The 14,515-nt window shown below is 34.5% G+C and overlaps 1 protein-coding gene across 7 annotated transcripts in view; it reads left to right on the forward strand.

The window, feature by feature from the left end:
* Positions 1–14,515, forward strand: part of METTL15 (methyltransferase 15, mitochondrial 12S rRNA N4-cytidine) — a 179,732-nt gene that overhangs the window by 141,225 nt on the left and 23,992 nt on the right. For 2 of the 7 annotated variants that reach the window (XM_048213946.2, XM_026512199.4), the window contains exon 6: positions 9,633–9,706. The exons of the other annotated variants lie outside the window; for them this stretch is intronic. In XM_048213946.2, the coding sequence (XP_048069903.1) occupies positions 9,633–9,706 (74 nt within the window). The remainder of the gene's footprint in view (positions 1–9,632; positions 9,707–14,515) is intronic. 7 annotated transcript variants of the gene reach the window in all.

Here is a 14,515-nt window from a genome sequence, read left to right on the forward strand (position 1 = left end):
GTGCCTACCGAGGTGAAGTGTGGAATGACAAGAGCAGAAGAATTTCTTGATCCATCACAGTGGTTGATAAGCATTCTGTATAAGATCTGACATTACCTCTCTTAGTTTCACATTTCTGCATTTTAATATTTTGGGCAAAAGGAGAATTGCATTGCCCAACTGCTAAAATAAAATCCAGTGACTCATACATCTATTCTAAACAACCAGCTAACAAAGGGTATGTGATGTATAGGTTATTCCACTTTGTGAATGCTAACTAAATCAGCCTGAGGGGCTTATTGAAACATTTCATCTTTTCTGCTGTTTGCCACCATAAACCTCTTGAACTTAAGTCTAGCTAGGAGGCGCTTTATTATAGCCTTTCTGTTTGAAGCCAAAGTTGTTTCACAGCTGTGTTCCATGATGAAAGTCTTCCAAGGCAAAAATACAACTCCTGCAGTTATTTAACAGAATTCCAGTGTTAAATTCTCCACTTGTTGGGCCATCTGAAACCCTACATCATTCTTATTTACCAAATGTATTAGGATTTCTTTCCAATGGCTCCTATTAAGTTACTTAAGCAGCTAAAGAAGTAGAGGAAATGAATAGTTTTGTATTTTATAAAAAGAACCTAATATTGGTTACCTCTCTTTTAATATTATCTATAGTTTAAGGAATAAAAGTTGATTATGAATTCATTCAGATCAAGATTTAGCAATCATATAGCAATTGCTTTACGATATAATTTAATAGGACTATATTTTACTTAGGATAATAAAATATAAAGAATTGACCAAGTCTTTAAATTTTTTAAGCTTTATACATACCTCAAGGCCCTTCTAACTTACCACTGAGATTCCTGTAATCAAGTAGGAGCAAAATTCTTGTGGGTTATATGATCATAAAATATTCCATGGTATCTTTTCCCGAAAAGAGTTTGTATTAGCAGGCTGCATTAATTTACCCTCTGTCTTGTATCCCTTTCTTTCTACTCTATGCTAACTATTACTACCTTACTTAGCTGTATATGTTGTTCTCTGTCTCCCATATTTATATACATGAGAAAATCCAGAGTCTTCTGGTGCTGAAAATGAGGACTCAGGGCTGAGGGCATCCTAGAGATTATCCAGTCAAAAAACCCCATCTGATAACTGAAGAAACTGAGCCTCAGGGGAGGGTCAGTAGTTTCCTCCAAGGTAGACAGTTTAATTAAAGGCAAAGCCAGTACTAATCTAGAATTTGGAAGCTCATGAATTTGAGGCATAACTGGGAATTTAACTTTAAGATATTGAGTTAACTTTTTTGTCTCAGTGTCCTAATCTGCAAACTTGGGGTAATAACTCTGTGGCATTACACAGAAATTATATCAAGATGTAGAATAGAAATAGTTTAAGTATTTTCAGAAAGATTATGATGTGAAAAACGTATTAGGGCTATGAGAAATGATATCATAAGAATAAGAATATTCACATATGTGTAGACTTTAATAAATTCCATTAAAAGATTGAGTTCCCCGTAATGAGTCCATTTTTATGGCTCAAATCAGCTCATAATAATACAAATTTATTGATGATATAATTCTGTGAACAAGGGGAAAACAGGAAAAAAAATGGGTTTGCATTTTGTGCTCCTTTATTCAAAAACTATTTTGGGAGAGGCTGCTTTATACCAGGCATTTTACTGAGTACTAACAGTAGAATGGAGAGCAGATCAGAACCTTTGTTCACAAAGTTACTGACTGGTAAGTGACTGAATAAAAACATAGTATAGTAAACATGGTTCTTTTACTTATAATGGAAACCCTCTTATTTATTGTAATCTTAAGATTGTGTGAGTAATAGAAAAAGTTGGTACATGTGGAGAATTATAGAACCTATACATATTTATATATGCATGGAGATGCTCGAGTCTTAATTGCAGTTCTACAAAGTCCATTCTTACATAAACCACACCCATGACATATCTTCTACAAGCTCTGATTTTATTTTTATTAAAATGAAGTTAGAGTTTAAAGGTACTTTCAAAACAATCTGAACATATTTTCTAGATTTTCATAATTTTTCAATCTTTCATCATTACCTCACGTATATCTAATGTCATTGCCTTTTTACATGACTCACCTTAATTGAGAGTCTCCAAAGTGTCTACATTATTTTTGATGGGAATAGCAGATGTCTTTCATTTTGCATTCATATTTCACCAGCTTATGTAATATTTGATTAAATTAATTAGTGGCAAAAGTAAGTGCTCTTGGCTATAAGGGTATAGCTCTTTTGGTGGAAGCAGGACTGTATAGGAATGCTCAGAGTAAAATACTATCCTGAGACAGTTAAACAGAGGAAGGGATTAATTTGTCAGGTCCCTTAAATAGAAGTCTCTTAAGAGAACTACTCACAGAGGAAATATGGAAAGCAATGGAGGGCCCAGTAAGGTTCCTGTATTAGTTTTCTAGTACTGCAGTAACAAAGTACCACACATTTGGTGGCTTAAAATAACAGAAATTTATTCTGTCACAGTTCTGGAGATTAGAAGTCCAAAGTCAGGGCATCAGCAGGGCTCTAGGGGAGAATGCCTCCTTGACTATTCCTAATGTCTGGCAGTTGACAGCAATCCTCGGTTTTCCTTGGCTTGTATATGTATCACTAAGTCTTGCCTCTACTATCACATGGGATTCTCCCCGTACAAGTTTTTGTGTCCAAATTTTCCTGTTATTATAAGGACATCAGTCGTATTGGATTTAGGGCACGACCTAATGGAATATGTCCTCAACTTGATGATATCTGCAAAGACCCTATTTCCACATAGAGTTATGTTCACAGGTTCCGGGTAAACACAAACTTTGGGGGACACTATTCAACCTGGTACAGTTCCTAAGCAATATCTTTATTTAATAAACATGTGTTTTGGCAGGCTATAACATGCTGTGACTATATTTTGGACATCTTTTCTGGTTCTAATAAAATCATACTAAGTATGTTCAAGATTATCAAGCACTCTGGGAAATATGCCACAGTTCCTGACATAGTAAAACGCATATATTGATGGAAATATGAATCACTTCCTTTACTTTCAAAAAGTTAATAATCCATTAGAACAAGGAAGACCACAACACTTGTAATCACAGTATACTTAGTGCAATTACATAATAATTCAAGTGATTAAGCTGTAATTTGTAAAACGTAAAGCCTGGTGCCTTTTGCTAGTACAAGTAACTACAGTTCCAGTACTCTGCCATATCATGTGAGCACCAGAAGATGGGTTCGAGGCTGCAAATTGGAACAGGATACTTACAACTACCATGAATTGCTTTGTGAATTACCAAATTAGTAATTTATAATTCCAGAAACAACCTGTGGGGACTTCACTATTCATACACACTATTTAGAACTACTAGCCAGAAATTTTAATATTAATATCTAGCACATGTTAGTGTTCCCTCCCAAAATAATTCATAAATAACAAACCACATTTTGTTAAGCCTAGTTTATGTTCTAATACAGTTATAGCTAAAAAGTTAGATTTATGAAATCTAAAACTTGAAAATGACCTGAGGGACTAATTTAATATAGAACCAAACTCTTCATCACCTCTAATAAATGGTCATCTTGCTTTAGCCTTTTCATCTCCATCTGTCTTACTCCCCCTTGTATTTCTGTGAAGAGGAGCACATTTCAGTCTGAAATTGCTAGTTCCATAAATAGAGACCTAAAGTCTTTAGAAAGGATGAATTCCTTAGAATAAAATCCAAATTCCTTTACATGGTTTGCGAAGCTTTTCGTGGACCAGCACTTACCTGTCTTTTCATTTTCATCTTTCTTGCTCTCCATAATAATCTCTGTTCTAACCATACTAAAGTTCTCATAGTCTCATTTTTCCAGCACACCGTAGTCACTCTCACAGGCCTTGTGTATTATTAACATTAACTCTAAAGTCCCCAACCCGTGTCCTTTCCTGTAGCTAATGCCAGCTCATCCTTTTGAGAGCGTAGTTGAAGTGTCACTTCCTCCAGAAGGTTTTTTCTAGTTCTACACAGATTAGTCGAGATGTTCTCCTCCATGCTCCCGTAGCACTGCATTTCCCTGTCATAGCACTCCCACTGTTCTATTGCTTGCTTCCTATTTAACTTCTCCCCTAGACCTATACTATCCAGTACAGTTGCCAGTAGCCACATGTGTTTATGGACTCTTGAAATGTGGCTGCTCCTAATGGAAAGTTCATATATGTAAAATACACACCTTAATTTGAAAAAAGACTTTAGTGTATCTCAAAAATTTATATGTTCATACTGTGTTGAAATAGTCATATTTTAGAAATTATTTAATACATACAGTATTAAAATTATACCTGTTTCTTTTTGCTTTTTTAAGGTGGCTATAGAAAATTTTAAGTAATATATGTGGATTGCATTATATTTCTATTGGACGGTTCTGCTCCAGCTGGTAAGCACTGTGAGGACACTGTCATGACTCTCTTACTCATCACTGTGCCCCCAGTGCTTAGCATAGTTTTGGCCCTTGGAAGGCATTTGATAAATACTTTTTTAAGGTTTATATATAAAATAAACAAAATCACAAAGATCAGGAAGGTTCTACTTTTATAAAGTTGGTATTTGGTGAAATAGTATCAGTGTAACTACAAAATTGGTGTTCCAATACTGGTTTCTGATTTTAAATAAAAGCAAGTTTAAATATTCTCAAAAAACAAAACAAAACAAAACAAAACAAAACAAAAATTGGTGTTCCATCTTGGAGGTCATAAACAGTGAATCCCTCCCATACCAATATGCTCTAATAACACTAAGTACTCAAGTAAATTAGAAAAAGCACATTACCTTCCCAGTACTTTAGTTTATTCATCTTTAAGCTGAAATGATATTTTTCCTCCCTTATTCTTTAGAGATGCTGTGAAGAAAAAGAAAACTAATAAACTATTTTTATTAATTAAGAATTTTTAAAAATGGGAAATGGTACATATAAAAATCTCTCAAGCTCTCCAGGAAAAAGAAGATTTATGTACTTAATTTTGTAAAAAAAACCTTGGTTGTGGTCTAGATTTTACAGAATTAATGTATATTTGAGTTATGTAGTCTTAAAAATGGCATTGGTTCTAGACATGCCTCTGAGTATTTCCTCTAAAGGCTGTCCACATTTTATTCCATATTCCATTGCTCTTTCCATTCTCTGGATACATCAGCGGAAATTTAATCATTAAATTAAATTTAGTTTAATGAAGAGATTTTACTTCAAGTCCTGGTTCTGCAGCTTGCTACTATGTAAACTCGAACAGTTCTAGGCCTTATCTTTCTCATCCTGAAATGGAAGTGAATAGTATTTATGATAATGATCATTTGTTACTTTGTTCATAACCCTACTATGTTTTGCTTAAATTCATATTGAAATTCACTCACAGTTTCCAAGCTCATGCCAAAATCAAAGTATGCCAATCACTTTTCAGATCATTGGGATTTAGCTTCAAATTCATAAAAATAGATAATCAATGCACTGACAATCAAGAAGTGACAGAAGGCTTACAATATCAATTTTTGAATGTGAACAAAGAGGGGGGTAAGCTTCTTAGATATATTTGGTTCTTGTTGATTAAATATATAGACTTCTTATTCCCTGACTGAAACTTTTATGTAACCTTTATTCTGACTCATGAACTGGGTACATGGCCAGAGCTTAATGAATGCTTGTTGAACAAATAAATCAATAAAAAGATGTGTACATTCCCAGCCAAAGTAAAATGAAAATTCAGGGGGAAAAAAGTATAAGTTGTTAGGTATTACTGAGAATCAATTGTACTCTGCTCTTCACACTGAAGAGGGGGGAGACCTAAGCATCAAAGTATTCAGTATAAATTAAAACAGCTTGAGGAATAAATTGAGACTCTCCAGGACATGGATCAAAAATTCTCAAGTTCTTTGTCTGGTTCCACTATTTATTTGCTCTGTGAACTTGAGTAAGTCACTTATCTTCCCAGATCCTTATTTTCTCATCTGGAAAAGAATAACTAATTCTTGCTATGACCAATAAATGGTATAGTATATAAGAAAGGTCTCTGTGAATTTTAAAGTGCAAATACAACTGTAGGCATTTTCTTCTTCTCTCTATCCATACCTGGGGTGATCCAGGGAGCAAACAGATACACTAACCAGAACCATGACTGTGGTCGTATACCAGTGAATACCTGTCCACAGCCAACAGTGTGATCTGTGATAGGCTCATTGCTTCATTCCAAGCTGTTCTTCCCTTACGGATTATGTGACTTTTAGAAAAAAGAAGAATCATGTTTTGCTGCATTGGTACATATAAGGTATATCTTTCCACAGTAAGCAATAATAGCTTATGCCTCAGCTTGTATCTGAAATCATCTTTTTCCAGCAAAGTTTTGTTAATCTGGAGAGAAACATTCAAGGTACAAAATAAATAAAGTGCAGCATTCGTTAAGAAATAGTCATTGCCACCAAATTTTAGTGGACCTGTTTCCTGATGAAGTTAATCAGATTAGTTTGCCATCCCTTTATTGTTTTAATAACCTGCATGTTGTGTCCTCCATCTTTCCCAAAAAGCACTCTGGATACTAACATGGCCATGATTAAGAAATAAATGAAGATGTCAGTGAGTTCGATTGTCACTCTGGTGGAAAATGGTATGGTCAAACCTACAGTCAAAGTTGGATGGCTTTCCAGTGAGTCATAGTTGTCATTGTCACCGCCTATGATAATGCACTTATTCTGTCATTTAAATCTCTTGAGTTCAATCTGTTATACACTGTGTACATTAATATGGTAACTTCATGCCAACTAAATTATCAAATGACATTTCATAAGTAAACTTATTTCTTATTTTAATAAGTAATCTTTCCAAGAGACATTCTGTACAAGAAGCCCAACTCAGAAGAGAATGAAATGTGAAAAAAAAGAAAAGAAAAAAACCTGAAAATCTTTTCTTTCTAAAAAAATCTGGCAATTCTCAGTTTGAAGTGTCAAGTGGGGAGCAAGGATTGCCCTAATCCCAAGTGACTGTGACCCAAGCCTAATTTAATGATGATGATAACAATAAATGCTAACACTTACTGAGCAAATACAAAACACTGTCCTAAATTATTTTTATGTATTAACTCAGTCCTCACCAATAATCCATAAAGCGGGTAGTTTTTATCCCTATTTTACGCAAGAATAAGCTGAAGCACAAAGAATCTAAGTAATTTGTCTCTTGTCAGGTGGAGCTGGAATTAGAAGCTAGTAATCGTACTCTAGACCCTGTGCTCTTATTTAGGACTACTCTAGTTCCTTTTCTTATGATCAAGGTACAGTATGAACTGTTGCTGGAGAATGCTGACAACTCGGTCTTTCAGTATCTCACATACTCATACGGGAGACAGTCATAAAAAGCAGCTCACTCTGTTACCCTGTGACAAGTGCTGTATATAATAGTGTCATGAGCAAAAAGATATGAGAACCCAGAAAAGGGAGAAGTTGATTTCAATGTGGCAAGAGGGTTTGAGTTATTGTGGAGAGGGGTTAGGTAGAAGTTACAGAAAGGAGACCTTTGAGTTGAGTCTTTTAGGAGAAGTGATGGCTATTTATAGAAAAGTCCCTTGGACCCAGTAGATACTTATTAACTGCAGAAGTGAAGAAACAACTGAATAAATAAATGAAGAAGCAGGTAGGATTTCAGAGGGTTGAGGGGAGTAGAAGATAGGCAATTCAGGGTCCAATCCCAGGACCCAATAGAATTCCAAATCCCTGGAATTCCTTCCCATTATCTTGGTATCCACTATCCTAATTGTGACCTTGAGTTGGGGCAGGTTTTTAGAACAATAGATTGGCATAATCAGGTTCTCTAAGTGTTACTGATTATGGCTGAATTTCAAACTCCTTCTATGGAACAAGAGAAGGGAAATGCATCCCTTTACTTCATTGCCCCATTTCTTATTATTTTATATTTTGTGTACTTGTACAAGTGAAAATTAAAGTGATTTGCTGGCATCATATGTTCTGCACATAACAGTTTTCACATTGGTATTAATTTTGTAAATATGTATATAAATAATCTAGCCATCTTGTCCTTATCTGTATTGATTAAAAAAGAAGAAGAAAGATTATTTGTTCCTGTAACTAGTTATTCAGAAGGCTTAAGAATTTGGTGCTGGATATTTGCAGGAACTTTCAATTTAAGAATTAAGATCAGGCAGTCTTCTGTATTAATTGTACTACCATCTTGTTTTTGAGATTGACATGTATCAGATCACATCTACATGGGAGGTATAATAACATGTCTTTACTTCACCATTAAAGTACTGAGAGGATCAACAGTTTGCAGTGCTTTTCCTAAAAGGAGGTTTTAGACATCAGCCATTATATTTATATGTTGGGAACATTTTTTTGAAGACAGGCATCTGCTTTCATTTTCAAAGTTTAAATGTTTAAATCATCCCAAAAGAATGTCAAAGAAAGAGAACCCCAAATGTTAATAGGTTGATAAAGATCAAAGATTATATTTCTAGGGCTGGGAGGGGAAATAGTGAATGAAAATAGTTTTGATGTCCAAGCTTTAATCATAACTGAACACTAACAAAAATACTTCCAAATTCTTTTATATCTTTTGTTTTGTGCCAAAGTTGATAAATTTTGGAATATTTGGAAAAGATATTCCTAGGAATTTAAAAATAAAAGGAATCTCTATTAATTTTTCATATCTTTAATATATGTAACTTTTTTGTGTCTTTCCCCATCTTTTTATTTTTTGTCAAGGATATAGCAGTTTTGCCATTTCCCAAACATTGTAATTTATTTTACCCGTTTATTCTTTATGTGACTATATATTGCTTCACATATTTTTAATTACCTGGAATCTCTTCTACCATATTACAAATCACAGAACATGTATTCTCCCTTTTCATTTGCATATAGCACACAGTAAGCAATAGGAAATACTTGCTGACTTCCTACATTCTTGTAATGCATGATTATTCATTTAATGACTTTCTTATCAGCTGGGCTACTAACTCTTTGAGAGTAAGGATTAGATACATCTTTTTCATTGTTATAGCCTCAAGACCTGATAAAGCATTTGGCTTATAATAGATGTTTAATTACTATTTCTTGAATGAATAAATCAATGTCCATTTCTTTGTAGTTCTTGTGATGTTTAGAAAGTGGATGAGACCAGAGACAGCTCATAAAGAAAGTCTTACAACCAACTAGTGTCTTCAACAATAGGCACTTTTTATTAGGTAGACTCAGACCTATAATAATAAAAGAAACTGTCATAATTTTTTTGACATTGTAATGTCTTTTCCTATTCTCTGAAGGGTAAATAGGTTCAATATGTCATACAATACTGGGTCAGTCTTCTGTATTTTCAGTTTCTTCATTAGCAAAGCAGGGACTTTGACCTAACATTGAGATGAGACTCATTTTGTATATACATTACATATTCATTTAATCATCAAGTATTTATTGTGAGTCCACTTTCTGGTAGGCACTAATGAAGTTGCATAAATGATTAAGACAAAGTTTTCATCTTCTAAGAATTAAAACAAAAGGTGATTTCCCCTATTTAGATGGTAGTCTTCACAGTTAGTTCTTATTTGGATATATCAAAATGTTTACGTTTTTCTTTCTTTTTTTTTTTTTTTTTTCTTAGCACGTGATTCCTACTCCTTTCTGGGATCAGTTTTCTTCTTACCCAAGAAGAAAACCTGTATTTTGATGTTTTCAGTGAGTGCTACATTCTCATACCTTATCTAAATATATCTTTATTTTGTCCTCACTTTTGAATGATAATTAGTTGATATACAGTCAACAGGTTTATGATTATTTTCGCTCAGTACTTTGAAGGTAATATTTCATTGTCTCTTGACATTTATTATAGTTGATGAAAAGTCTAATTGTCATTATTTTATGGTTGGTCTTTTTCTTTCCCTGGCTACCTTTAAAGATTTTCCTGTCATTGATGTTTAATTGTGATGTGCTCAGTTGTGATTTTGTTTTTATTGGTCATTAATGAAACAGAATGAACTTCTTTAATATTCTCCATTTTTGGAAATATCAGACATTGTTTCTTTCCATATTTATTTCCTCTACTTTCTTGACTCCTGGGCAGCAGTTATGTCTCTCATATTTCCTGTGTCTTTCCCTCTCTATATTACAATCTAGGTAAAATCCTTTCCTGGTTCTCTAAGGCCCTCTTAAAAAGATAGCTAATCTGCTGTTTAACCTATTTGTTGAATTTTTAAAGTAGGAACTAGTCATTCCTACAAGTTCTATTTTTTAAAAATACTGTTGTTCTTTTTCTTTCATTATAGTCTCTCAATTATTTTAAATCTTAATTTATTTTAAATATAGTAAATATATGTAGTTATTTCATATTTGTGCTCATTTGTTCCATTATTCTAGTTCTTCCTATTTATTTCATCTGCTGATTTTATACACACTCACACACAAACATATATATGTAAAATGTATACGATGCGAACATATCTTCAGTGGGTTTTACATACACACACATCCCCTTTAGGAACTCTGCTTACTTTATTTGTTGTGGTTTAACACTTGCGTCTTCCTTTTTCCCTTTCTTTTTTCCACCTGATCATCTACCTGCTGTGCAAAAAGTAAGTTAGGCTATTGAGGTGGTAGAAATCAAAGACACATTTAAGCAGACTTAAGTAATAAAGAGTTATTATAAGCTATATGTCATAATAAGAAGGAGTTATTATAAAGCTATTCATGTTAATAAGAAAGACAGTTATCTGAGCTGCACAGTGAGGGTTCTGAAAGACCAGAAGACAACTCAAATGGTTGTTCAGGATACTACACAATTTTGCAACTAAACTATCATGTTGCAGCCTCAACAGGAAACATCTTTGTCTCTCTGTTCTAATAAATTATCATTATTTTGGTTTGGCTATTCTCTATGTCTAGCTACTATGACTAATTTTTTTCTAGGATGACTAGTTTCTGCTTAATCAGATCTTTTCTTTCTTGTTTTTACTTTCTCGTGGCTTCTACTTACATAATCTTTTACTGTGTGTTTTAGTTTCTGCTTCTTTTGCCAATTATTACTCTTTCTCCCTTTTTTCTCATAAGCCCGTCTTTCTTTCTCTTTGCCTGGGATTCAAGCTCCCTAAAATAAAGGATTTAATTTGTGCCATAGTTATCCTTAGCTTTTCCTTGTTTGGCAGAGTTTTACACTAGTTGCATTTAAAATGGCTGCCATTGGATTTACATGGTAATAGCACAGTGACCAAAGCTTAAGGAACTACTTAGTACAGTTCCAGTCATGTAATAGATTTTTCCTCAGGATTGTAATTATTTAAATAATGCTTTAAAGAAGGAGCTGTTCTTGAAATTGGCTGTGACTAATGGGGAGGTTTTTTTCCCCTTTAAAATAATGTATCTACCTATGTAAACAAAGTAAGCCATGTAATTCGTGTCTTTTTCAGTAACGTTTTGTTGAAACAGATGTTGTATGACTGTTGTATAACAATTCTTCTAATATGCTACCAGAGCATGGTAAAATTTATGGTTTCCCCAAATCTCCAGTGGCAATCAAACCACTCTGCTGTCCAAGGCTAATGTTCTTATTTTGAGATTCTCTCTTCCTGTCCTGTCTCCCACCCACCCCACCATATATAAAGCTTACACTGAAATGTCTTCTCTTCTCTCTAGATTGTCACTTTTAGCAGGTCATCTGATAAACAGACAGACAGACATGGCCCTGGCTCAGACCACATTTCCAAGGTCTACTCCCACATTTCCAGTGGTCTCCAGGGCATCTCCCTGAATTTCTTGTTAACACCCCAATCTCAAAATGTGTAATGTGGCAAATTCATAAGTTTCTCCACCAAAACTGTCTTCACTTTCTGGATTTGTTGTGCATATGGTAATACCTGGATACCATTCAATTCCTTCTAGTTGGCTGGCTGACCATGCAAATCTGGCTTCTGACTCATACCACCACTGATGACTAATAAGACTCCTTTCCACTATTCTTGGTTCCCAGCTAACGATTCCTTACACATTCTATACTTACCTGATTATGACTAGCTGTAGTCCTGACCAGCTTCCACTTTATCTCTTATCATGCAGTGCCCGATTCTATTACTCTTTTTTTTACTCTTCACTTTACTTTACATAGGTATCTTTCACTTTGCATCTTTAATTCTTCCCATGGAATACTGTCTTGCCTATTTTCTTGGAAATCTTGCAGCACCATTTCCTCTACCTTACCCAAGTTCCAGGTTTTATCACCATTCCTTGGCCAAGTCCAGTCTCCTTAAGTCTTAATTCTACTCTGCTACTAATTGACTGTTACTCAAGATAAGTCACTTTTTCTCTCTGGTCCCAATTTTATTTTCTTATAAAGGGAAGGTATATGAAACCATTCAGTCTCTAATGTTTTATGAAAGTATGACAGACATTTTCCTAGTCTCTGGTTTGGAAACTTCAGAGATAGTTTTGAATCATTTCCTGACAATCCTTCCCCTGCCCCACAGTTTTCCATTGATCAGTTATTAAATTCTACCCTGATTGTGGCTTTTGATTTAGTTCTCTTTTCCACACCTACCACCACCACTGTTTTCTTTTTTAGACTATTACAGTAGCCTCCTTAGAGGTTTACCTGCTTTTACTCTCTCCCCTTAAATCCATTTGTTATATTTAGGAGTGTCTGCCCAGCCCACACTCTCTTCCCTTAGAATTGCCCAGAACTCTACCAATTCCTGATACCTGATAAAGAGGTTGAATCTAGGTAGCCATATTTATACCACGTCACCCCAGAAACAACTAATTAAGTCATATAAAATAGATACTTCTCTCAAAAATGTGAACCACAAAACCCAGAAACTATACCTATATGGTATTAGGAATGTAGAATTGAGACCAGATTTGCCTTTCTGTCAGTCCAGAGCAAGGTGAAAGTCATAGTTAAGAGAACTGGGAACCAAGAGCAGAGTGAAGGAAGTAAGTTTGCAGAAAGAAAAGATGTCCAGAAAATGGAGGAGATGTTCTCACACACACACACACACGAATGCACACAAATGCATCCACAAATACAGGTGTGGAATGAGTCCTTGTCTGATAGCTTTTCAATTCCCTTAAAGTTGGCTATTTGTGATCCCCACATTTCCTTTATTTTTTTTTTATCTTAAGTTAATTTTGAGTGGGCTTTGCTCCATTCCTTAACATCCAGCCCATCCCCTAAGACGTCACAGTTTTACTAATCATGTAATTTACTTGTTCAAAAACTTTCATTGGCTCCCCATTGCTGATGCATTTGACCCCAGCCTCCTATGTTTGATGTATTTGGGTCCATTCTCTGGCCCGAGCTATTGTTTTCACACTTCTCTTTCATCATCCTCCTATATTCTTACCTAATTGTTCTGTCCTTTTTCCCCAAATATGACTTGTACTTTCCTTACTTACGTCTTTGATCATGCTGTATCCTTTACCTGGAAAAACAACAACAACAAGAAATAAAGAAAACAAAACAAAATTCTTCTATCTCCACTTCTAGGGTACAGCATAAGACCTGGGAGTGAAAATTTTTCATGATTGCATCCCTGATTTTCTGAGTAGGGTGTAGTCTTTGATTTAAACTATCGTAGCGTTTTGTCCATCTTTTATCCTCCTCATGGCAGTGTGGTAGAGCAGGAAGAATATAGCCTTTCAAGACAGAATTGCATTCAAGTCATGGTTTTGCTACTTAAGGGTTGTGTGATTTTGGCAAGTTATTTAATCTTTATGTGCCTCAGTGGGAAAAACAGTAAGCAAATAGTCAAATGAATAGAGAACTATACATTGTGTAAATATTAAGGAAAAAAGTACAGGGTAAATGAGAAAGTATTGTAGTGAATATAGCTTGGTTAGGGTTTTAAGAGAGGCCACCCTAAAGAAGTGGCCTTTAAACAAACACTTAGAATAATAAGTATCCAAGGGACAAGTCTAGGAGGAGAATTTTCAATACAAAAAAACTACGCATAAACAAAAGTACTTGGGCCCTTCTGTATCTCATTTCATCACTAATATTTTTTCTTCTCTTAAATATCACTTCGCTCTCATTTTTTTATTATTTCATGTTTCATGTCACAATTTGTTCTGTTAGTAAGCTTGATTCTCGTTGCTTTATTTCTATTATGTGACATTTTATAACATAATCTTGATAATTGCTAGCATCAATTTTGTGTATCTATTAAGCTATGCCACTTTGGTAGTTGATTAACCTTTTCTTCTAAAACACTGAAATATGAATAACCCAAGGCAGGCACTGCTCTTTTAGTTCTAACATCTCTTGATTGTTTCCTTTTGATGACTTTACTTTTTCTACTTCCCTAATCTTTCAGTAAATTTTTTAAAAGATATATGTAGATGATAGATAGATAGATGATAGATAGATAGATAGATAGATAGATAGATAGATAGATGCTTATCTATGTGTGGGTATATATGTCTTTTTTAAAAATTTATGTGTATTGGGGCACCTGGGTGGCTCAGTCAGTTAAGTGTCTGCCTTCGTCTCAGGTCATCATC

Source organism: Ursus arctos, unplaced genomic scaffold (genome assembly GCF_023065955.2).
Source record: "Ursus arctos isolate Adak ecotype North America unplaced genomic scaffold, UrsArc2.0 scaffold_23, whole genome shotgun sequence".
NCBI classification, from domain to species: domain Eukaryota; kingdom Metazoa; phylum Chordata; class Mammalia; order Carnivora; family Ursidae; genus Ursus; species Ursus arctos.